Source organism: Syngnathus acus, chromosome 12, assembly GCF_901709675.1.
Source record: "Syngnathus acus chromosome 12, fSynAcu1.2, whole genome shotgun sequence".
Classification (NCBI taxonomy): Eukaryota; Metazoa; Chordata; class Actinopteri; order Syngnathiformes; family Syngnathidae; genus Syngnathus; species Syngnathus acus.
This window is the reverse complement of record NC_051097.1, coordinates 5,223,488-5,249,518: the sequence shown is the minus strand read 5'-3', so window position 1 is coordinate 5,249,518 and position 26,031 is coordinate 5,223,488. Positions and strand designations below refer to the sequence as shown.

Here is a 26,031-nt window from a genome sequence, read left to right as displayed (position 1 = left end):
CGCCAGCTTTGCTGTTGGCTGTCAGCCTAAGACTGCACAAGTGTGTCTGATGATGGATCCATGCGTCATCCTAGAACCGAAGCATAGCATATTTACCGAAGTTGTCAGAAAATTTACATGTAACATATTGTTAGAGAAAAATCACAAGTTTACATTTGGTCCTGTAGGGCAATGAGCTCCATCGATGCCATAACAGCTCCTCGGGGTCGAATCATTCCGCTCAGTCGGATACCGCCATTGCAAAATATCAATTAATTGATTCATTTATTGTTGATTTTCCCCATGATCAATCAGTGGAAAGTAGTCGGATTGTCTCCATATGCCTTTTCCCCCTGTGTATCCTTTTGAAGAATCGCGCCATTATAAAATTGTTAACGAGGCAACGTTACGATGCAACATGAGAAAGCATGACGACGGCCAGCGGGACATAACAATCAGTCACGTATTAGCAGACATCTGCGCAGGTGCTTCCTCATTAATCTCTTTCTGTGGGAAAAAAAAGCACAAACAATATTTTTGGGGATCGTTATTGCGGCTGTGCTGTGCTTGCCGCAATTGTTTGACGACCGCCAAAGTCATTACAGGATATTAGAAAGTTGAGTGAAAATGTGAGAAGCGTTTATTAAGTGAAACCCTCTTGTGGCAAATCTCTAATCTTACCGGTCTCTGTGTATGCGTGCATGTGTGAACCTCATCCAATTGCTTGCCACTAAACGTGTGAAGCGATAGCCGCATAAATCAAGGCTCTCTCGCTATCCTTCTCAGCATATCCGAGGAGGTTTTAACCGTCATCACACCATGAATCAAAATTTAAGACATATACATCTCCACACTCGCTGAGTTGTTTACTGCACTCTCCAGAAAGCACATCACTTTAAACAAACATTCACAGCTTCTCCACTACATGTCCTATACGACAAAAAAAAATGATGAGAAAAATGTTTGTTTTTTTTCTCTCACCTGTTTCAGCTTGTGTTCACCATTGACAGCAAGGAGGCAGATTCCACAGAGACAAACACAGTAAATCAACAATGCACGAGCAAGCTAGCCTGAGGTTAGGAGATAATGAGATCATGTAGTACGGGCATTCTTTCTGGTCGTGCGACTCCATTCATGTCTCCCAAGCTTTTACGTTGACAAGAATGGACTGAACTATACAGTACAGCTTGCGTGCCTTATACTAGCAGCCAAAGCCTGCATTCATTAATATATGAATGAAGTGCTAGCACACTGACTCGTGCTTGAATGACTACTATGAACGATGTCCACCATGACATGTGGTAGCGTCTTGAACAAATACACAGCTTGCACAACAGACGTGGCTTCTGTAAAGCTGTGATGTTCACATTGAAGTTTAATGAGCCAATTTTGGAGTGAAAGCTGTTTTAACGCTGACCCAAAAACAAAAGGCCTATCCCCAAATAGATGCCTGGTACACTGACTCAAGAAAGTTGCGTCATTAAATGCGCCTGGAAACCTTAAAAAAAAATCTGGCTAATGCTTGCACAATCTGTAAAGCTGTAAGCAGAGTTTGATTTTAACATTTTAAAAAACTTATATTTGACCTCTGTTCTGATGGAGGTTGTTCCCTTCAATAAATGAAAGCCATACCGCTAATGATGTACTTATTTCTCTCCCGTCAATGAAAAAAGTAACATAAGCACACTAAACTGACCCACCATGTTTGATATCTGTCGAGGTAAAAAAGATTTCAGTACGATGAAATGAAAAATAATGAGCAAGTAAAAGATGCTAAAGATCTCAACACTGACCTAAATCAAACACCTCACATCAAATAAATGCCTGCTACTTGAATCAATAATTCCTTTCACTTACACTAAGAATAGAATTTATTTTTTTAAATAAAAGATGAAATCCGTAAAGCTGAAAGATTTTAGGAAATAATTTCTAAGAATGATAGACAGTTTTTACTATGTGCAAATGAACACAAAGGACCATGATATGAGGATTACTGTACTTCCATCTCCACGAGAATAAAAATGCAATTGTCTGTCCAAAGCCAATCGATAAGCCGAAGAAAAAGCCACTTCCAGAAAATACGTCAAGAAAAACAATAAAAAACACCCCCCAAAAAATCACTGAAAGAACATGCATAAAAATACCAAACAAAAAAACAGGCTTTATCTGTGCAGCCATGAAAGAAATGAAAAGCCCCTTCCCACTGTGACCAATATCATTTTTCGCTAAAATAAACGACGTCAAGTTGTTTGTATTTGGGTGGCTGCGCCGCCCAGGACTCCAGTCGTGGGGACCAACATTTAGTGACAACATTAAGACGCCCAGCCGAGTATTTTAATGAAAAGCAAAGACCACTCTTTCCATTTGTAAGTGTCTTCCTGTACAGGTTGTGCATGAACAATAACGTGTGGGCTCCCACTCACTGGTGCCGAGAAGACACATGGCAAAACCGTGTGAATGTGTGTTGTTAATGCATTTGGGCGTGAGGTTTGCACATGGCTGCCAGGCAGTGTTTTGACTGCATCGCTCACAAGGTCACCTATGCGCGCAGCTACCACGGATTGATTTACATCAGTGCTCAATATGCATTTTTCCTCCCTTAATGCGTCTGCTGTGTGGGCGATGGTGGAGGAGCAGGAACCACGTGAGCATGCGTGTGCCTGGAACAGATGCTTTTAGCAATTAGTAAAGAAAAATGTGACTGTCTAGAAAATGGGATTATGGTACGTAGGGAGAAACAGTGGATACCCGTAAGTCTACACACCCCTGTTAAATGCCAAGTAATTGTGAAATAAAATGACACAGTAAAAAAATTCTAAAAATAATCACCAAATAAAATTTCTTGTATTCCAAAAATATTGAAATACGACTCAAGCAGATGATTTTTTTTCTCAAAATCATTTTGGTGACTTTAAATTGAGTTTGATTATGGATCCAATTCCAAACTCAATTGAATAATTTTTCCACTTTCAGTGACCTTTAACTCACATTGGATTTTATTTAAATAAATAATTACCTATTTACAAAGAATTAAATTGATCTTAAAAAACAATATAGGAATAGTATAGTATGTTATTTTTTAAAACCAGTAGTTATGCAAGTTGTCCACTGATGTTAAAACTGTACCACTCAATACAAATCCATTTTGGGATAAATCCGTAACGATATTTCCTCCACTAAATTGGTGAGGAAATCGTTTTGACACAATGTCTATTGTCAATATTAAACCAAATTCATCTAGAAAGACTCCCAGGTAAAAATAGTGGCTTAATTCACCCGTAAAAGTGTCTGAGAGATCAACTTTTGACAAATGTCCTCCGAGATCTTCAACATCACCATGTGCAAAAAATTAGCTTGGAGCACATCTCTTCATTTCTACGTTGGCCAGAAATAGCAAGTCATTAGGAGAGAATGGCAAGTGATGGGCAGATTAGGAGGCCTCGGTAGAGGCCGTGTGAAATCCACCAAAGTCCCACCAGACCATTGGCATTTAATTCTTTGACTTGAAGCTGAAATATTAAAACAATTAAAAACACGGCTACGATGAGAAATCAAAGAAGCTATGCCAACAAGGAGCCCTATATCCAGTGGGAGGAATAATTATGTAATCCCCTGCTGACAAAGAAATGAACAGTCTATAATTTGTATTTGCTTTTTTTTTTTTTATTGGGTTGTAGTCTGGTGACACGCTGAAGTAACCGTGTACCAGTCTGGAATAATATTCATTTCATTTTAATTACTTTCTTAAAATATGATTTTCTGAACCTCTGCTTTATTCACAATGACTGCTTGAGGTCAATCCAGCTGCTTTTGTTTCTGTGCACAGAATGAGCAACACTAATGGTGAAGGTATTTTGTTTTAGCCAAAGCCTTCTAAGGGCAGCAAAACATGACATAGAAAGTTTGATGATCGCTTAGCGTTATTTCACCTCTTCAAATGGAGCCTTTTTGTTGTTGCTTGCAGTTTTAATTACAAGCGCTGACAAGGATGTAATTTAACAGCAACCATTTTTTGAACATTCACATTTCCCCATGTTGTTCCTCATAATGTGTTATTGTATTCCGAAATCCTACAGCATGCAGTCTAACAATTCGTACATTGACAAGAAATGGAATATAACTTACTAATTAGGCGCAAGGGTTGCGATCTTTCACACTCGCGCAGCAAGACTTCAATTATGGAGTATCATTTGCGCCGCTCCACGACACTGTGCGCCGCAGCGTCCGGTTGTCAAAACAATGCGGCGGCGCCGCCGAGAGTCGAAATTGTGCGAATCCTCACTTTGTTGCGATTTGACGTGAGCCGTGCGTTTACCCCGCCAAATGTGCCCGGTTCACTTTTTACTGTCAAGCTGCTGAGGCCCTAATGAGATTTATAATTGGTATCTAATTAAAAGTATGCGCGCAGGAAAGGTTGAGCGTATGAGTGAATAGGCCGATGTATGCGGAGGGGGGGGGGGGGATATTGAAAAGCGTTGGCATCAGTTTGTTGGTACGAGTTGTGTGCTCATTAAAGTAGGTCAAAGTAGGCCAAGGCTAATCAAATAGTGACACTTATTCACTTTTTTAGTTGAGAATAAGTAATATGTGTGCCATCAAGAAAATAAATTTAGTAGTCGCTCACACACTGGCTATCGAAGATGAATTTTGAAAGGACAGATGACGATGGGCAATTTCTCATGTTTAGTCAAGGTCTGCCCAAAATAAACTGACATTCTAGTTTTACAGGGTCATTAGAGCGCATCTTCTCCAGGGCTTGAGACTTTTGCACAGTGCTGGAATTAATTTAGCATTCGTCATTATTTGTCGAGCTGGGAATACGAGGCGCTATTTATCTTGCCACTTCACTGCAGAGGAAACTTTGGATCTCCTGTGCATCGTTTTATTTACAGCGTGAAGATCACTTTCATGACGACAGATGACAATTATCGAGGCTGTTCCAGAACTCTGCGTTCTGTCTAACGGTGGGCTTTGATATAGCCGGGCGGGGGGTGGTGGGTAGCGGTGGCCCGGTGGGATTCCACTGTTGTGTTCCGCTTAATAATCCAAATCCTCCGCTGTCCCCCCCCAAGGCCCACTTCAGTCGTTTGATTGCTCCTTGTATTTTTATTACTTTAGACTCCACATTTTCATAATCTGCTGGTGTGTGCTCAGAGAGGAAGTGAGGCGCATACGCTCTCCTAAAAGTCCCGCAGATTATCAGGGCCGCACTTTAATCCATAAAGCTGTGTATGACCGTGCTCATGTTTATGCACATGTATTAGCGTTGCATGCGTGTGGGTGACAATGAATGTAAACATGTTTCTGCCGACTGGTGGAAGCAGGCGACAAGGGACAAATAAATATACGCATTGCCACACGACATTACTTTTTAAAGGACACAAGTAATTGTAAAATTAACCTCCCGGAATAATCTACAAAGTAGCAGAGTCATATCATGCACTGTTGGTGTCACAAATATCATAACCAAGAGGAAACTTGCTATAACGAAGTGTCTATCATTAAATAATGGTGTAACAAAGAGGAAAGTTGCTGGTAGATGATGTCATATCGTGAAGCTCAGATGTGACCAAGACAAGTATCGTACCAGAGAGGAAAGATGTAAATAAGTCGTATGGTATCGTTAAGTGATAAAATGAGCAAAGGAGAAAGATGATGTCATATAATGTGGTCCCGTGAAATATGCGTGATGTCCATCCATCCATTTTCTGAACCGCTTCATACTGAAGATAAAAGGTTCCGTAGTGTCATGTTTCATCGTGCAGGGATGTGTGACAAAGACAAAAAAAAAAAACTGTCATAAATCTGTTGTATGGAAAAGATTTTATTTGAGATGTGTGGTATCAAAGAGACACAGTGGGCCAAATGCAAAGATCGGATTTCTTATATATATTTGTTATATAGGATATACATAGATATACATACACTACCGTTCAAAAGTTTGGGGTCACAAAATTGTTTGGGTGACCCCAAACCTTTGAACGGTAGTGTATATATTTATTTAGATAATTATTTATAGATTATATATAATCTTCTGTGTAAAAAATCTTATAATATATGTCTACTTATATTCATAGATTATATATAATCTTATACAAATATAAGATATAATTTATAATATTTAATTCATAATGTTTTATTATAATAATATTTACACTACCGTTCAAAGGTTTGGGGTCACCCAAACAATTTTGTGACCCCAAACTTTTGAACGGTAGTGTATACATATTGTGATGCTGTGACAAGACAAATAACCATTCAGAATAGGTTGTTGTCTTGAACTGATCTCCTGCCAAATACAAATAACAGGAAAGTTGCAGTAATGCCATTCTGTATCATAAAGCAATGATACTACAAAGACAAATATCGTAGCAAAGATGAGATGGTGTTTTGTGAAGCAATGGTTGGATCAAGACAAAATTTGCTACAGAAGATGAAGCTTGCAGTCATTCAGTGTCATAAAGTGTTGAAATGACAAATGTCCTTTTTAAATGTTATGCTGACAAAGACTACTTTCATACCGAAGACAAAAAACGTTTTGGTGATTTCGCATCTCATCATGAATCACACAGAACAATCAATCATCATATTGAATTTTACAAGAATAACACTGTTTGTTTTTCTCCTTTGTTAGTGGACAAATAAGGATAGGAGACGCTTGTAATACAGCGACAGACCTTACGGAAAAATGCAATTTCACCAACCATTTGTTGCTTGTTAGCTTTAATGGCCTAGTTTGTGTCACATTACCCTTTGCGGGATGTAAACATCAAGGTTTTTTGAAACAAAATACAGGCCACTGACCCCTTTTCCTCCTTGATTGTCGAATGCTGACCCTCCTGTTGTAGACTGGCTGAAATAATTGGAAACATTTTTATTAAATGTTACTCTACATTTGATTGAATTTGTAGGTTTGATAATGAAATTAAGGCTGGATAGTTGGTTTGATGGCACAAGGCAACAATAGACAGGTGTTCAATTTCCGCGGCGTTTTTAAAATGCTGCCAATCGAGCTTCCTGAGACGAGCCATCCATCCCTTTTACTACAATGTGTTCAGGCATCCCAGTACCAGCAAACGTAATTAAATATTACAACGCTATCCTTTTACAACAGTGTGTCTTACGATCGTCAGATGCCAAAATACAAGCTTTATGTTTCTCCCAATCAGATTTTTTTTTTGCACGTTTTTTTTCCCCTTGCCTGCCTTAACGACCTGATAAGGCGGCTAAGAAACACGTCTGTCTAATTTCTTGCATGTCAGCACACCATCTGGTGCACGATCGACATGAAAGAAAAAGAAAAGTCCAACGTGATCAACTCCTTTCAAACTTTTCCCCGTGATTACAGTCTGCTTTTTGTTGAATTTAATTCACACGTTACAGTGCAGTGAATTTGCACTTTTGTTTCTAATCACATATATTTACCTTCAAACCTTTCAAAGGTACTATTTGAGACTACTTAATAGTCCTTCACTTTGTATTTCCTCCCTTAAGTTTTTTAGGACAACCTTTTCCAAGGCGGACGTGAAAGTCGTATATTAAAAGGAGCCTCTTCACGTCGGAAGCGCTCCATTATTTCTTCTTGACGGCATTTCTGGGTCAGGACATTGTTATATGTCTTGGTGCGGCTGTTTGGCATTGACTCTGGCTTTTTATTCGAGAATAATGTCCATTGATGCCCCCCATAAAAGTGTTTTAAGCCCATCCTTAGTGACGAGTTAGGGCCCGTCGCCAGCAGTTTAATGTCAAACAATGTGTTCATCTTTCTCAAATCTCTCTGGAACGGCGCTTAAATGTACGCTGTAAGATTTAACGATGGTCATTGTTTCTCAGTCTTCCCGTAGACTTTCTTGAACATGTGCTTGGGAAAGCCATTAAACATAGATGGATTTGCCACCCCACCCAAAAAAAAAAAAAAATTCCCATACACTCCCTCTCGACGCTTACACAACAAAAACTTTCATTTTAGTGTATTGATAGTAATTTGTTCCAAATTGTTACCCCGATAAAACTTTTACGACTGTCGAGGAATATTTATGAAGGGCACCGGTTGTGTCGAAGCACGTGCCCGAGCGGGTTCGACTCCCAGCTACTGTGCCAAACAAATCACGAGTCACTCACTGTGGCAACACCTGATGGGACAATTCATTGCACAGCCGACTACTGTATTGCTGAAATTTAATAAGGTACTCCTGTCTCATATAAACAAATTGCAGGGTCAGCAATTTTAAAGACACATTCCGAACATCAACAAATGAAATAAAAAATAAAAAGGTTCCTCTAACAAAGCCCATTCATTTACATTTTGTTTTTGTTATGTAATATTATGTATTTTTTAACATTGTCACTTGAGCATATTGAACATAACAATCGAGTAAGACAATCTTCATTTGTTTTGCTGTAAATCGAGTCAGTGGTTCGATTTTAAATGAGACTCCCAAAGGAGTGAAAAAATGAAGAGGACAGAGGAGGAATGCAGATTTTATTTGCATTATTTAATCCTTTAGCCAGAATGCATTAAGCAGCCAGGACAGAGAAGCGCAAACTGCTTTCTTGCATCCCAATGGATTTTATATTTCCTGTTTGTTTTTTGTTAGCGTTCCATTTTTCCTTTGCTCTAAAAAGCACCGCAATATAAATAAAATGGTTACACTCAGTCAACCACAAGACTATGAACCTCTCCAAAACATTGTGTAGCACGTCACAAAACTACTTGGACAAAATGATACGCATCAATGCAAAACATTTTTCAATCTTATTGTCAGGTGACAGAGACGCGCACCGGCCCGTTAGGATGCAGCAGCTACGACAATCTGGACTCGGTCAGCTCCGTCCTGCTGCAGAGCCCCGAGAGCAAGCTTCATCTGCAAGGTAAACAACAAGCCTGTCTGTATGAACTGTCGGGGATGCCGTCTGACACTGTCACGCCTGGGCAAACTCCATTTTGTCTTTCAAAATGGAGCACAGTGATGCATCGGAGCTTTCACCTACGGTTGACTTGATTACTGTATTCCACTGCTAAATTGTGATTCAACTCCAGTAACCCCCTGCTACATTACTGAATATCTACTTCTCTATCAAAGTATAAAAGTGTCAAAGAAACCTTTTTCGGGAGAACATATCCCTGGAACGGTTGTGCTATTTCTTTCAAAATGAATCCAACTGTAATACTCCAGCGGTTTTCGTCTTTGAAGATCTCAAATAATATCGTAAGTAATTACGGGGGCAGACAAATGCAATTGAAGTCAACGATGGAGTGCCACGTAATCTGCGGTCAAGTATTTGAACAGCATGATTGCTTCTTTTGATTTTGCCGAGTTTACCGAGATGATTACGAGCAGCTGGAAATTCTCAAAAGGTGCATTTTTGTCGTTGTAGCGCCCATGACCAGCCCCTCTCGTTGCCACAGAGAGATCGTTATTTGTACTCTTAAAAACCAGAGAATTAGGTAGATTTGTGAAAGGAATGATTTGTCATCCCTCACTCAATAGCATCTAAAAGCCTTGCTCTCAAGTATGAGCCTCCTTTTTTTTGTAGGCATCCTTTACCCAGATGTTGACAGACTTGACGGTATCTGTATCTCAAATAAGACGTTACATTGTTCAATTGACGCAGTTCATTTGGCGCCATTTGAAAATGCGTCATGGCAGAGTGAAGAGAAAAAAACATAAAGTAGGAAATAGTGCGAATCTGAAAGAGGCCTGAAAGTGGCAGATTTGCGTGATATAAGAAACGAGAACAATTTGTATCTAAACTCTTCCTATTGAAGTTGTTGAGATTCAAACTAATTCACCTCAAAAAGTTTTTTTTCTAAAGGAGTGAAATTTTGCTTGAGGCCTCCTTCATTAAAAGTGGATGGTTGACTTTATCAACAAGCTTGGCACGATGGCACTTTGTACAGCTCATAAAGAGGCCCATTCCCAGCGGAGCACTTTGAAGGTATGCGCTGCTGAAATAATGACATCCACTTATTTAATTCGCCCATTTTGTCATGAGCGCTAGTGCTCGTGTAGCAATTAGTCTTCTTTTATCCCGACTATATATATTGTTTGCGTGTGCATCCCTCAGCAAATTCTTCTCTTGGGAACATCAAATCTGTAAAGCTTTTCATTTGCTCAGTTCACTTGACTCAAGTTTAATTTAGCCCAAACTAAACACATGTTGATCCGATTAAAGCTTTTGGACAGTATTTTTTTTTTTTAACCTTGTCTTGTGTTATTATTTTGACCTTACTAGGAGGTCACTGACAATATTCTTGGCCTCTTTGCACTGACCTATTGTTGGATGGATTTGTTTCATAACAGCTGTGTGATCTATGATGTGGTGATTCAATCCGTAAGGTTAGACAGACTCTTTATTTTGTATTCTTCCCAGAACACAACAGTAGATTGGATTCCAACAGGAAGAGAATGAAAATCTTTTAAGACGAAACATAAATGCTTCGACCCAGGTTTGCTTTCAGGCTGTGATCACAGAGTTCCTCTGCCAATGCTCTCGTAGTGTGCTTTGTTTGGTCAAGTGGAAATTACTGGAACATACTTTACGTTAGGAAGAATTCTATAAAAATAAATGGCAGCGATATTATTTTTACAAGAAATTGTGATCACATGTAGTCATCTTAACCAAAACCCTTTTACTGAATAAAGATAATAAAAAAAAAAGTTTTAGGTAACAAATCAAACATTTCTTTTCTACTTTATTAACATGAAAATGCAGCGATACAAAATTCACTTTTGTGATGATTCCTACAACAATACAAGCAATAAATGATGAGCATAGTACTTTTTTCTTAATTTTGAAGGTCTAGGCGAAAAAGCTGATGTTATGTCATGACTGATTCTCGTCCAAGAAGTATGAGGCCACTCCATGAAACAAAGTGCCGGAATACATTTCCACATTGCCTTCCATTATGTCAGAAGGGCTTGGATAAAAATACCAAAAGTGTGCTCGCGCATAATTAACACTTTGATAAGAAAGGTTACAAGCCTCTTCTTGGATATCGCTCTCAGTACAATTCGGAAAAGAGTTTGATTAATCTCACTGAAACTGACAGATGCTTTATTTCTTTGGCTTAGAAGAAAAAAAAAGTGGAAGCTTTGACCATCTGGACAAACTTTTGAACCCCTTAGAGCGATTTCACGTTTATTTTTCTTCTTTGAGGAAAAATGAGTCTCTGGTCTTTATAGTTAATGCTCCCCCTTTAGAAAAGCTCTCAAAGGCATCTTCTTTTTTTGACATCATAAAGGAAAGCAAAGTATCCCAAAGAAAAAATATGACACTGGGCTGCTCATAAGAAATAATACATCTGTCTATATTTCTTGAGTTTGAATGCAAAAGTAGTCAAGCGCCATTTAGACAAAAAATCAAGCCACATGCACCTACAAACAGGCTACGAGATCATGGCATCTTTGAAGGTTCATTTGTAATAAATAAATAAAATCATTGGAATCAATTTTGGAGCACAGCAAGTTATTATTCAGCATACGTTCGGAGTAAATCTAATCTTTTTGTATCATGACATTACGTTCAGAGCAGCAACGGTCGACCCAAAGGTTAGCCATCTTGAGGTCATAGCCTCATGGACTCTGGAACATTGGAGACAAAAAACAAGAATTTTACCTCCTCATTAACACCATTGGGATGCCCCTTAAGTGAGCACTTTAACCTCCAACTGCTGCACTAAGGTTGAGAGCAGAACAGTTTGTGTTAAAGTGTCATATTGATCATTATGAACATATTTTGGACATGGAGAAAGTTTTCAATTGAATTAGTTTCAGAAACCAGCGCGTGGAATCGGTAAAAGACACGATGCGTATGAAGACCAAATTGAAATGTGAAGATAAAGGTTGGCAATAACATACGCTATCATAAATTACATTTTGAATTCATTTTCCCCGATTATGTTTTGAGGATTTGGCCATGAAAGACACACTACACTTTCTTGTAATTGAGAGGAACACACACTCATCTTTTCATTTAGCAGAAAACGTGTGTGAAAATAAAGGATGTGAAAGGATGTGAATGCTTTGAAAAGGGATAAAAGATAAGCGTCGTCTATAATGATATCTTGAAATCTTTGCGTTAGTTTATGTAAAGATACATTTTCAGTGCTTTTCAATGGGCTAGGAATACGTGTTATGTTTTTGTGTAGCTTTGCCATTTTAATCTAATTTAAGGAACAGAAATGACAACTGTAATATTTCTTTCAAGTGGATGTCGCCTGGCAAAGCCGACATTCATTCAATGGAGAAAAATGGCCTGACTGGAAGTCACTATATGTACTATGCCACCGTTCTAACCAAACATTCAAGCCGCATACAAGGTCAGGTGCAAGATGAAAATCAAACATAGCAAAGAAAATGACTTTTTAGTCCACCCCGGAGACATTTCAGACGAACATCATACACAAAGCATCGGAATATTCAAAAGGAAATGTGTTTTTTTCTCACCCTGGTGGTCTCTGTGGTCTTTTAGAAGCAGGCTCGGCTGCGAGCCACTGATAACACAATGCGGATATGACACTCCCTGGACGTGCCTCCTGCCTGCACTTAGATATAGATGAGAATATGCTCTTGGACTTAAACATAAATGGCGCCGTCTATCAAAGCCAACACACTGTCCTCGTACATGCCTCTGCAGATTTAAAATAGCTGGCATATTCAACCAACAGCTGCTTTTTTTTCCTCTCAACAAATCATCCAAATTAAGGATGACGCTGCAAGTGTGTCTTTTTTTTGTTTTCACAATACATTTCATGCAGCTTTGATCACTCAAGCTGAAGATTTTTATTGATGTCAGCTTAATGTGGCCGCTAAAAAGTTTCTTTCATATTCGGGCTTGTTCGACATTCAGTAACGACTACGCAGACGGTCATTAGAGCATGTTATCACGCGGAAACTACTTTGAGAACGTATTGCTGCTTCGTGATAGGTCATGAGAATGACTCAGCAGCTTTCCAAGGCTCTGAACATTCAACATAAATAAAAACACTTAAATACGCACAAGTATTTACTTCTATTCATATATTTTAAAAAGAAAAAATGCACCAACAAAACCGTAACATAATCTTCGGAGACATTTTTAAATTATTTAAGACATTTCTAAATTTGCAAGAAGAGAAAAATATTTTTTTGCATTTTAGCTTTAATGCAAATAAGTTGGTTGTAACCACCAAGAAAGAAAAATCAGCAAATTTCTTTAAAATTACAATGATTCTCAATCTGCCAATCTCAAACTCCCCATTGTCATGTTTTGCGATCGAAGTTCTTAATTGGACCGTAGTGGCTTTAAACAAGGTGTCTTCACTTCCATTTGCCTACAGATTTCCTGATTAGAAATGTTGTTCGGTGAAGTAATCTAAAAAAATTATCATTTGTAAATTAAAAGAATTACTGTATTTTCAGGACTATAAGTCGCTCCGGAGTACGTTGCACCAGCCATAAAATGCATAATAAAGAAGAAAAAGACACATATAAGTCGCACTGGAGTATAAATTGCATTTTTGGGGGACATTGATAAAATCCAACACCAAGAACAGACATGTCATCTTGAAAGGCAATTTAAAATAAAAAATGAATAATTGTACGGCATGCAAACGTTACATAAACACAAACAATGAACTGTGAGCGTGCCTGATGTCACATATTAAGAGTTATTCAAATAACTATAGCATAAATAACATGCTAACAAGTTTACCAATCCATCCGTGTCACTCCAAATCACTATATCCAATGACATCTTCATCCTCTGTGTCACTTTTGAACAACTTCGCTAACTCCAGAGGGAGAAGATGCGGCTTTTCCTCTTCTACGTGGCTTACATCAGACTCATCGTCAGTTGCAGTTCCAATTATTCCACAGGCCTAGAGCGCCCTCTTGCGGTTTAGTGTAAAATTAACATGTGAAGTGATATAATAATGTTAATAATTTCTCACATAAGTCGCTCCTGAGTATAAGTCGGACCCCTGGCCAAACTATAAAAAAAACTGTGACTTATAGTCCGGAAAATACGGTAGATTGTATTTTATCATTTGGAAAATATATACCGTATATATAAAACATGAGATTGAAACCCGACAAGAACAATTCATCACTCTAACTGCTTATCGCAAGTGCTTTTCTAAAACCAAAACAAAATAAAAGAATGACCTACCACCACGAACAGGTTACATCACATTGTGACACAAGAGTGAGCTAGCGCTTACACACAAATGACAGCCCGCATTTGGCAAGAGTGAGCCAGGAGGAGGAGATTTATGGCCGTGCCAGCCCGAATGGAAACTTACCCTTGATTGACCACTTCCAATTGAAGGCTGACCCGCAGGTCAGTCGGAGAAGATTTCATCAGGTAGTGGAGGGGCTTTTGCCGTGTTTGAGTAGAAATCGGGTGCAGCCATCCATCTTGTAAATGATCCCGTTCTTATCAGTTCTCCGGGCAAAGGGTCGCATGTTTTAATAATGGAAATCAATACGGTGGTTCGGTTACATGGATGCTTCAATACCTCTCAAGATTTACTGTATATGATCATTTGTGGAAGAAATCCTCAGCAATTGGTTCCATGAAATGAAAAATTCCAAGAGAAAACAAGTTGCTAATTATTTTCCCCCATGAGTAAGCCTACAAATCAATTTCTCAACACGTCCGTTGTAAAAGAAATTAATTTTTATGTTTGTGTTTGCAGCATTCTTCCTCAGGAAAAAAAAATAAAAAGGAGGGACGGCGATGGAGCGACAGTGCAATGAGTATCTAATTCATCACGCCGCTCACGACTAGCCTACAGGGCCACTTTAATTTATTTTCACTTCACCACTTTGAAAACTGTTGGCTCAGGCTATTGGAACATATTCATAAATCTTACGCGATAGGCTCATGGGTCTTCCGAGATAGGCTCTTGAGAAAATGCAGAGAAGAGCCTGTTGAGAGAAAGCACGTGTCAAGGAAGACAAACTACTCTGCTTTTGTTGTGCTTCTAATTTATGACGGCCTTATTGACAGTGATTGGCTTGCTGTCGGATAATGGCTTTTTTTTACCTTACTCATGCCCCTTTGATTTTCTTCAATTACTTTTTCAACTCAGGACAGTACGAGGGACTAGTGGCTAGCACGTCTGCTTCACAGTCGAGAGGACCCGACTTTGAATTTGGAACAGACTCTCTTGTATGGAGGGAGCATTTTTACAGTTGCATTGAAAATTTTCTGCATCGCTCAATTGTGACGAAATATTACCGTATTGCATTTCTGTATGATGTTAAATGGTAAATGAGATTTCTTTCTCGCCAACACAGCAAAACGTTTGTGTACAATTAAAATCCCGACCACTTAACTACTTGCAAATTCCATCTGAGCTTCAATGGAGTCCTTTTACCTTTTAGATCTCTGGAGGAATTTAAATTCCACTCCAACTGATATTGAGAACGCTTCTCAAGGGTCAATCTGGAGTCAGGAGAAACAAACAAAGCGCACATTAATGTGCCACACCAAATTACTATCGCAATCTCAGTTGAAGGGAAGCAATAGAAATGTTGACACTAGTTGAACTTGAGATCAAATGAAATATTTCGCCTCTTAAAATATTTTGAAAAATATTCCACCAAGGCTGGGCACCAGATTGTACTTACTGATTGAATTATTCCTAATTAAAATCTTGACAGAAATGTCTGAACCTTCAATTACAAACAATATACCCTATTTACCATATTATGTAGATTCCACGATCTTCTGTTGTTTTGCCCACTTCACATTTTTAATTGCAATAAAAAAAGCAGACAACCCAAAACTGAAGCAAGTAAATTCCTTTGCAAGTTGCCCACTGTCGTAGTAGAACTAGTTTTGATTTGACATAACAGATGTGACAGAATATTTTCTTGCAGCGTTTTTTTTTTTTGCCCCTATGATCATCAGGCCTGACAGAATGCCTAAATTAGCAAATCAACTTCTTTATTAATTGTCATTTGTACATCACAGTTGGTTATTTGGCTTAAAACATCTCAATGTGCCAAATGATTTGTGCACTGGAGAGCATCTAAAGTTGAGTTCCCCCAATAAATGTCCACAGTCAGTATAAGCGTTTGATCTGCCAGCATAATCGTGATACTTTGAGAGCGGACATATCTTTTTAGAGGCGTAGCGGAAACGTCAAAGCTTGACATCGGACAAGAGCCCACCCCCCCATTTCTACGGGGTACTTGTTAAACGTGTGATTTCTGCAAGACCTTTGACGAGTGAGTGTGCATGTTCGTGTGTGCTGACACGCATGTGCGCTAGAGCCGCTACAGCTGTTCAGGGACACGTGGCAAGGAACTGCTCAAACTATGAACATGTTGCAGGCCATCAATATACCGTAGTTCCTTTATTGTTTGTATTAATTTCTATTTTTTTTTGTAATAAAATAGTTTAGTGTAGAAGTTACTACCAGAACTACGGTTTTGCCATAATTACATTTTTACCACATTGCTACTTTAGTCTCGCTGAAATTCTTGTGCTACATTATTTCTTTGAGTTATAACGACTTTTTCACATTTGTTCTCGTATTCCTCTAAATTTACTGTAATTTCAGATCATTTGAACCTAAAAAGGACTAGCTTCAGAGGCAGATATACCAAGCACTTGACACTCTGCTGCCAAAATGCATGTTAGTCACATTAAATAGAAACAAGAAATTATTACGAGCACTTGCTCCAGTAATTTCAGCAGTAATCACTCTATTTATGCCCTTTTCTGTTTATTAATTTGAAACTTCCTCCTCATGATATTGCTACCCCCCCACACAATCCCAATTGTAATTTTGTTAAATTGCCATTTATTTCTGGCTAATGCGTAACACTGACATTATCTTTGTAATGCAGTCTGAACATGCCTTTTATGGCTCACTGTTGTTCCTTTGGAGAAAAATGACCAAGACTTCTATTACCATCTGAGATGGTGCACGTAGAATAAAGACGAGAGGCGGCTTCACTATTTCACATTTACTGCGTGCTTGTGTGACTCGTATGTTGGCTGTGCGGACAGCTCATCAAGTACCACGGACAGCTCTGCCCTCCTCCAATCTCACAATTGCTTTAATAAGCAATCTGGGCTAACTATGTTGGAGTGTGCATGCTTGGTGTGTGTGTGGGAAAGAGCATATTTTACTTTTTTAATTAATAGAAGCTATAACGTCATCTCCTCATCTATGTATGTCCACTTGAAATGATTGTACTGAAAATGAAGGCTTGGAATATTTTCAAAACTGTCCGGTGCAATTCTTAGTCTCTCAGGTTAAGATCTTCGTGGTTGGACGTTCCTCGTTTGACAACACAAGCTGCTCGCTGAAAACATTTATGATAATCTTCAATTTACTCAGCATACCTAAATGCTGAAACTCTGAAAGTTTCTCAAAAGTGCTATTCTGAGCTCCGGTGCCGCTCGGAGAGAGTCTTACAGAATAAAAATGAAAAGTGGATAAATAGCAGCTTTGGCAGCACAGATGTGTGCAAAATGAGCCGACACAGCAAATCTTCCAATGATATGCCCCACCCCCCTCTGGTGGTTTAAAGCTTCCACTGGCAGACCAGAGTGCCTGCTCGTCAACCTAGAAAAATGCAAGAAGCAGTAATCCACATCCGAGGTCTTTGGGTGAGATAATGATAACCCCCAATCTTCATTATATGCTTCCCCCACCACCCTCTTCACCTTCCCATTCAAGTAAATGCACTTTATTGCGTCAGTGGATTAAGCAATGATTATTTAGCAAAATTGCGGACCGCACAATGGTCAATTAATCTGTAATGAAACCCTGATTTATGAGGCGAAGCGTGGAATTGCAATAAGCAGGCGACCGCTTTGCAGTTACAAGCACTGACCCCCCCCCCCCCCCCCACCCGCTTTGCAGTTACAACGCTGACCCCCCCCCCCCCCATTTTCCCTCCCCCTCACCCCTATCTATCAACATTTGAAAATAGTGCACGCCACAAGGAGACAGAATGGAAAGTCACAATGGAGTTCATGGTCGTCATCACTCAGTGGATAGAATTAAATCTTTATTGACTTCAGCGCTATTTACAATGGGGCCTCTAAGGTCAATATTTTCCTCTTGCAAATAATAGAAAATAAAGCGGCGCGGAACCCTTGCGCTCGCTTTTATATGCAAATCCCATAAAAACTTTGACATCATACTACACCCATATTTGATGGCATAGGCAAAAATGCTTTACAATTCAACACCACCCTTCGATTTAGAACAATGGTTCTCAACCTTTTTTGAGCCGAGGCGCATATTAGTCACAAACTGAGAAAAGATGCCTTGTCGGCAAAAGAATGTTTTGGCATTATGACGGGTAGCATCTATTGGAAATATTTATGAGCATTTTAGGTACACTATGTCGACATTATGCGAGGGTGAGTGTGGGCAAAGTTTTTAGGGTTATACAAGAGTATTCTGTTGTTGTTTTTTTTTACAGCGCAATGACATTGAAGGTGATTTAGATCGTGACAAATGTATAAGCCTTAGCGGCGGTCTGTGTCACGCTGCAGCAACAAGAGCTGCCGAGAGATTTTCGTAGAAAGGGGGCGTGAGGACAAGACATCACATTTCCAGTAACTGAGTCGATGCACAGTGATCGAGTGTAGTTGGGGAAGAGCGCGAGAGGTGAAGAAACAGGAGTGAGTGATGGAGTGAACCAAAGGCCACATGGAGGTGCGCGGCGGGAGCAAAAGTGAGCGTAATGAAGTCAGACAGAAGTGCAAAGAGGAGAGACAAAGTCGGCGAGCAGAAAAGAGTGGACAGCAGCTGAAGTGACGCAGGTTGACGTGAGGCTCGGCGTTCGTGAAGTATGGTCAGAGGAAGGAGAAGGGTAGGCACTCTGTGTTATTGTGCGGTGGGCCCCCGCTGGCCCCGACTCCGCCAGTGAGCGGCGTTGATCCGTGAACTTGCCATCTGGATTGTCCCACAAATCACATTAAAGTTTCAAGTCCAGGAATACATCAAGCTAAATGAATATTGGATCTGGGGGCCACAGACAGGCCTGATGGAGAAAGAAAAAGGCCTGTGCAATTTGAGTCTTTTGTGGTCACACCATGAGTTATCCATCCACTTTGCTATTTCCAGAACCCGACCTTCCCCCTCACCCCACCCCATCGGGCTGACGGGCAACAATCATTGTGTGGTTGGGGGAAGCGGCTTTTACTGTATAGAAAAACAAACTGGAGAAATTAGAGTACAATCTGGTAAATCTTGCTCCTATTTTGGCGATAATGTTTTTTTTGGTCAATAGGGAATAATTAAAATAGACTTAGTGTTGCTGTTCTAACATCTTTATTAAATATTCTCGTAATAAAGGGGACGTGTTATTGTTAACTTTTTAGGGATAGGCTGGAGTTCACCGGCAACTCTAAAGTCAAAGTCAAAGTCTGCTTTATTGTCAATTTCTTCACATGCCAAGACACACAAAGAAATCGAAATTACGTTCCCACTATCCCACGGTGACAAGACATAGTACACAATATACATACAAGTAAACAACACAAAAAATAAAAACAAGAAGGCACAAACAATGAATAAATGAGTGATGAATAAATAATAAATAAACAAATAACAATAAATAAGAGAAGCAAAAATGGAGCAAGTGTGCATACAGCAGACTATATAGCGCAAAAGTACAGGACGCTTCGCAGAATTGATGAACCGAATGAACCTCTATAAATAAAAACACTTAGCCAATTATGCTGGCCCCGTTTAACTCACCGCTGACTGGTTATAGTTGGTGTTTTAGTGTTCCAAGCAGGTTTCAGGAAATTAAATGTTCATCTCAGCATGCACAATATGCGGCGTATGCTTAATATTGTTGAATATGAACATTCTAATTAACTTTTAGCCATCCCAGTTTTTGCATTACCATTTTTTTTAGCGAGTGAAAATAAGTAGCTCTAATTGAAGTGTGCACACAACGGAGACACTGTTTGACAGTTTATCGGCAAATTATGCAAGTGTATTAAAGCCTTTGCTCTCCCCATTCATTACATTGATTCATCATAAATTGATTAAGTTTTTCACCTTTCGGTGAAAATAATGCATGAGTGGAAAATCGAAGAGGGAAAAAAACCATTCATCAGTGCGATGTTATGTTGTGGTTCCTGCGTGCATATTTTCTGCTGAGGCGACATTTGTGCTCAAGTAAAACAGATTAAAAAAATATATATATATTGCTTTCCCAATGTTCCATACAAAAAGGGCAAGAAAAAAACCTATTTAGTTTTTTTTCCAGTCCACTGGGTTGTAGAGCCGGGGATTTATTTTCAGGCACTGGATTGAAGAAAAAGGCTTTACTGCCACACAGCCTTCATTTCTGAGAGATCTCCTGTGAGACATCAATTGGCCCAGAGTCCAGAAATGATATGTTGAGAGATGGTAAGATGGGTCGAAATGGACTTCTGTTTCCATTTGTTCGCCTTTAGTTTATATACCAAACTAAAAAGACACTTATGGATCAATATGAACAGGACTCAAGTGCAGTCATATTTTATTACAGTACTGTAGCATAGCAGTTTGTCCATATATTCCATTAAGTAAAGATAATATTGCAATACTTTTTTGGGGAAGAAAGAAAATAACTGCAATAAATGACAATGAATATACAACTGAAATATAATCAGGATCTTTTTTCAAGAATAACAAGACAGCCAGTGGTTCCCTACATCATCCGCAAGGGGAGATCTTGCAGTTTATATGCACCTCATGTGCGCCAATGTCATGCGCGGAGAGTCAATTTCTGCAATGTCAAGCACTGTGTATGCCTTGACCGCCCTGATTTTATAGGGAATGGAGACAGTGCAAATGGCCTCTTCCACTTGTGTGAGTCATCTGGTTCCTATGTTGATATGCAATGCACAGAAATTTGTTGACTAATTTTGTGAAATACACAAACTTTGCTTACAATGGCGAGGGGGCGGGGACGATTGTGTGGTAATTATCAAATAAAACGACAGTACACTCAACGGGAGGCATCAATCACAAGTGAAAGCTGTCATACTGAGAGTGAAGCCTGTACAAAAGTGTCAGCTCTTGTTGAACATTGAGAACGTCTGAAGCACGTCCTTTAGACAAATAATTGAGTGCCCTGAAAGGACACTGCCATTTATTTCCCCACATGCAAAACATTCACAATCATCAAAATACTGGTAAATACTTTTTTCCCATTGCCATATAATATAAGATAATCTCCCATACATCGACTTTTATGTTGGTCTTTTCTAGGTCTTCAGGTGATTTTCCCAGAGTACCTTCAGGAGAAGTTTGTCCAGTCAGCTCTGAGCTACATTATGTGCAACGGCGAAGGAGAGTACCTGTGCAGCAACAACCAATGCATCTGCCAATGTGGCGACGAGTATCCCCAGTGCAACTGTCCCATCACCGACATCCAGATCATGGAGAACACCATGCTGGGCATGGCTGAGTCGTGGGCGTCCTCCTACAAAGAATTTGAGAACTCCGGTGAGTAGAATTTTATTTTTTAAGAACGGAGTTTTGTAGTTGCTAAACTGAGTTCATCATTTCAGTCATTAGCTACTTTCAGGGTTCATGGACAATTAGGTAAGACATTAGGACCAAATCTCTCAAGTAAGGTCAGAGATTGTATATGGCATGTACGGAGAATGCAGTTTACAAGGTGTTCTGAATAACACACCAGCTACTGTCAAATTTAAACTAGACATGACCCGCCTCGCTGACAGTTGTTTACTCAAGCATGCAAATAACCGTATGTAATGAAACACATGCTGCTTCACCAAGTCAAAACACGTTATCTGAGCACATCTGTTCTAGTAAATATCAACATTTTCACGCAAATGAGGCACTTCAGGAAGAACTTATCCTCGTCGTGTTTTCGGTTTGATAAACCATCCCTACATTTTGGTGTTTCTAGGAATTTCTATTAAGGAGCAGATCTGTTCGTTTCCGTCGCATACATAACGTAGCAGCTGTCGACCCGGCAGGAGAAAGTGACATGTTAAATGTATTTTTAAGGGCGTCGGATTCAGACGTTCCTTAATCGTGAGCCGACATTCCCGTTGAGGGTGGCGTGTGACATCAGTGAACACTGGGTGGAGGAGAAGGATTCTGATATCTCTGAAGCAAACGAGCAAAGCGGATCTGACAAGCCTCGGGAGGACGAGGCAAAACTCTGAGAGACGTCTCCGCCGAGGCTGGGGCAAAGAAAAAAAGCTGTTCAACTCTGTTGAAGTATGGAGAGGAGCGAGTGTGGAAGGTGTCGAACTTTCGGTCCTTTCAGCTTGCTGGGTTATCGTAGTTAACTGAAGGTCGTGCCAAGCAGTGCCAGCAGTTGAAATCCCAGAAAAAAAAATAGTGATGTAATGTGTATTAAGCAATTTAATTTTGGAGCTTCTGAATGACGTAAGGGTTGACATGGAGTGAGAAGGAGTCCATGACAAAACTACTTTCAAATCTCCACAAAACTAAGGGTCTAAGAATAAACTAATACATGCCCCCCCCCCATGCCTCTCTGCTTTTCCAGATGAGTTCAAGTCCTTCCTGAAGAGGCTGCCCTCTCACTTCCTGCCCATCAACAGCGTGCACTTGCTGTGGGGTAGCGACTGGGACCTGCAGGCTCGCTACAGGCTGCTCCAGAGCTCCCTAGAGGTCCAGCGGATCAAGATCCAGCGCACTGCCCGCAAGCTCTTTGGCCTCAGCATCCGCTGTCACCACAATCCCAACCACCAGATGCCCAGGGAAAGGTGGGTAGAAATACAATCTTGACAGAACACGCTCAACTTTTATGCTTCAAAATCCCAAGATTCGAAGTGACAATGCACTTACTTATTTCGGAAGAAAAAAATGTCCACTTTTTTGGGGGGGCCAGCCACTGCGTCGCACTTGCGCGCTTTAAAAGGACGTCATCCATTATAAATTATGGCTACGTTATTTGTGACCATCACGTCAACTTAGTGCCGAGGTTTGCACATGCCTACCTCACTTGTGTAGTTCCACATCACCGTCTATAAAAGCAAATGCAGCTCTGGGAGTGTTGTCTAAAGGTCATTGCACACATCTGCCACCACTTCCCTGCTCTTTCAGCTTGAGAGCCTCCACTACGCCGGGGCGCCGACGCCTGACATGACAGCAAATACCCCAAAATATAAAACGGCGTTCTGTGATGAGGGCGTCACTGTACAAGTTGAAAGTGATGAAATATTGATTTACGCGTTCTGAAAATGAGCACTTAGATTGTCACTAGTCCCTCGCCTGAGTTGGCTTCTCAAGTGTTATCAAAGATAGCGTGCGCTTCCCCTACTTAGAGCTTCTTTCGGTAAGAGTCCATCAACAGTTGCCAAAGCGTCATTCCAGTCATGCAACAACACTGTCCAAATACCAAGTTTTTCGCATTTTTCAAGACATTTCTTTCTCATTAATTTGTTTAAACCGGGATAGTTATAGTTAGATGATAACGAGCTAGCATGCAGCATTTATGAGTGTTCCGATGTGATAATGCTATCGAATACTATCAGTGTCCGCCCCAAATAAATAAATACATAAATAAATAAATAAACAGTATTGGATCAGATTGATAATATTGGTTAAAATAGAATTATTTTATTGGGCTGCATCCAATATTTGCAGTCATGTTTCTTGCGCGTCTATTCAGCAGCGTCTGAATCTAGCATGCAGATCCAACGTGTAACCTAAATGTTTGAATAAATGGGTTAATGTTTTACCATATTTAGTGTTGCTGACTATTGCTCATTTGATTAAGTCTCTTGTAACATTTCATGCTAAAAACAGAATGCATGTATCATTTCTGCTGATTGCTGGCAGATTGCTACCTGCAACAGGGTTTGGTTCCTTGCATATGGTTAAACTGTTAACTCCTCTGAGTTAGTAAGGTTGGTAGTACTTCACCAGCATTATTTTTATTGCAGAAAAAATTTCACAATACTGAAAATATATACAATTGAAAATTGGTATACTGATAATAAAGCTCAAAATGACTAGGCTGAAGTGTAAAGCTTGTAAACGCCCAGTCCCAAAGCTTGTTTCAAAATGTGCTGTCATGTATGTGGTGTTAGAACATAGGTCCCCCGCACCAAGTGGGACTTGCCCTTACTTCTGGCAGCCCTCATCAATAGATGAGGGAATTGCAGCAAAACTGAAAATCTATCTGTCAAGTGTTTCCAAAATGTGTGCCCACCACCACCACCACGGCACCTCCTCAGGGAGGCATTTTAACATCCACGTCCAAGCCAGGCAGCAGCAGCTGATGATGATGCTGTGAAAGCATCTCAGGCCCACAACATGCACCACAGGGCCAATCCCCAGCGTGGGACTGCCGCCATTCATACATCAAAACCCACAACGGGGTTGCATGTTGTCACACAGCCGCCAATGTTGCATGCTTTCACTCGGAGGGCCGCTGTGAAAATTATGTTCAGTGGCGCCTCCTGCAGATTCCTCTGCAGTCCTCTCAGCTCCCCAAAAGTGCAAACATCACCAGTGGCCATCCAACGCTTCTCGCAACACATCTTTATAGGATAAACAAAACAATCTGAAGCAGTCCAAGAAGGCTTTAATGCTAAAGTTCTTCTGACTAATTAAATGTTCTTGGCAAAGGATAATTCACGTTGATTGGCAACGTCAAGGTTATTTTAGTCGTGGAAATGCAAAACAGTATGTGAATAAATGTACCCAGGAAACATAATGTGCATTCTCTAATGACATGATGTTAGGTAAATGCTCAATGTTTACATTTTAGACCCTCATGTTATGTTTCTTAAAATAGTAAAAGTGTTATTGGGTAAATCTGCCCCACCCAATAAAAAAGCAAAAATGAAGAGTCAATATTTATATCTCATATCAGAGAAAGATTTTTTTTTAAAATAATGATGATAAAATTACATAATTGAGCTGCTATTTATGTATTATATTTATATAACATATAGTATATTAATTATGTCTTATGTACTGTATTTATACTTATTTATGAAATTTATTGTATCGTTTGGTATTTGCCTTAACAGGCTGATCTCTTACATGTTGTTTCCAGACATTAAAAAAAAAAAAGAAGTGAAAATAAGATATCTTAACTACAAAGCTTACTCACTTAGACTAAATTCACTTTTGCACGCTTATTTTCTCTACGTTGCCTCACTTGGCATTGACTTCCCCAATAAGCCACGACTGTGACTAAACAATTGAAATAAGAATCCCCACACACGATCAATCTCTGTTATATAAAAACAAAAGTCTGCTGTTAATATACAAAATAATAAAGGTAAATTAATGTGTTTTTTTTCCCCTGTTGATTCGACTTTCTCTTTGGGAGGAATTTATGATGCATGTAATCTGAGCTCATTTAACTTTGAAGCCCCTCACAGACGCTAAGTATTCTCAGTGGAAATAAACATCTATTCCATTTGATTGTTTTTTGATTCCTACGACAAATCTAAGCAAGCCAGACAACGCGGTGAAAACAATTTATCTCGGTATTTCAACCTAATAATGACATGAAATGATTGCATTTTTTTTTTAAGTTTCCATGGCTTACTTTTATATGTCTATTAGTTAATGTGTGTCAGTTCTCGGGGGCGTTTTACTTTGAAATAAAGCTTACGTAAATAAGACTGTTAAACTTATGACGTTCTTTCAAATGATAGTCAGGACCAAACTCTCAAAACGAGCCGACTTCAGCCAGGCGAGTTTTAAAATGTGCTGCAATTCTTGATCATGGGATTATTTTGACCGACAGTCAAGTCACAGATACAGACAATTAAGACCGGTTCAGAGCTCAATCTGATCTGCTATAGAAATCATAAAGTGGTTATCATAATAAATGACTGTTTTGGGGAGTTCTGTCATTCACATGATGTACTCCGAATAGCAAGCGTCGTTCCCATTTCCAGTTGCTAATTGGAGCGGTGCTGCGCTCTGTCATGGCACCATTATGCAAATCAGCTGCTTAAGACTTTCATGCAAATGCTCAATTAGAATAGAAACCAGAAAGACACATTCATGCTTATGTGCATATTTAACCTGCTGCCTGCTAATTAGCATACATTTTTGGGTGCCGT

The 26,031-nt window shown here is 39.6% G+C and overlaps 1 protein-coding gene across 1 annotated transcript in view; it reads left to right on the top strand.

Annotated features, from left to right (window-relative positions):
• brinp1 (bone morphogenetic protein/retinoic acid inducible neural-specific 1) overlaps positions 1 to 26,031 on the top strand; it is an 84,816-nt gene that overhangs the window by 51,630 nt on the left and 7,155 nt on the right. The window contains exons 5-7 of the mRNA XM_037265313.1: positions 8,745 to 8,850; positions 21,209 to 21,445; positions 22,485 to 22,704. Coding sequence (XP_037121208.1) covers positions 8,745 to 8,850; positions 21,209 to 21,445; positions 22,485 to 22,704 — 563 coding nt within the window. The remainder of the gene's footprint in view (positions 1 to 8,744; positions 8,851 to 21,208; positions 21,446 to 22,484; positions 22,705 to 26,031) is intronic.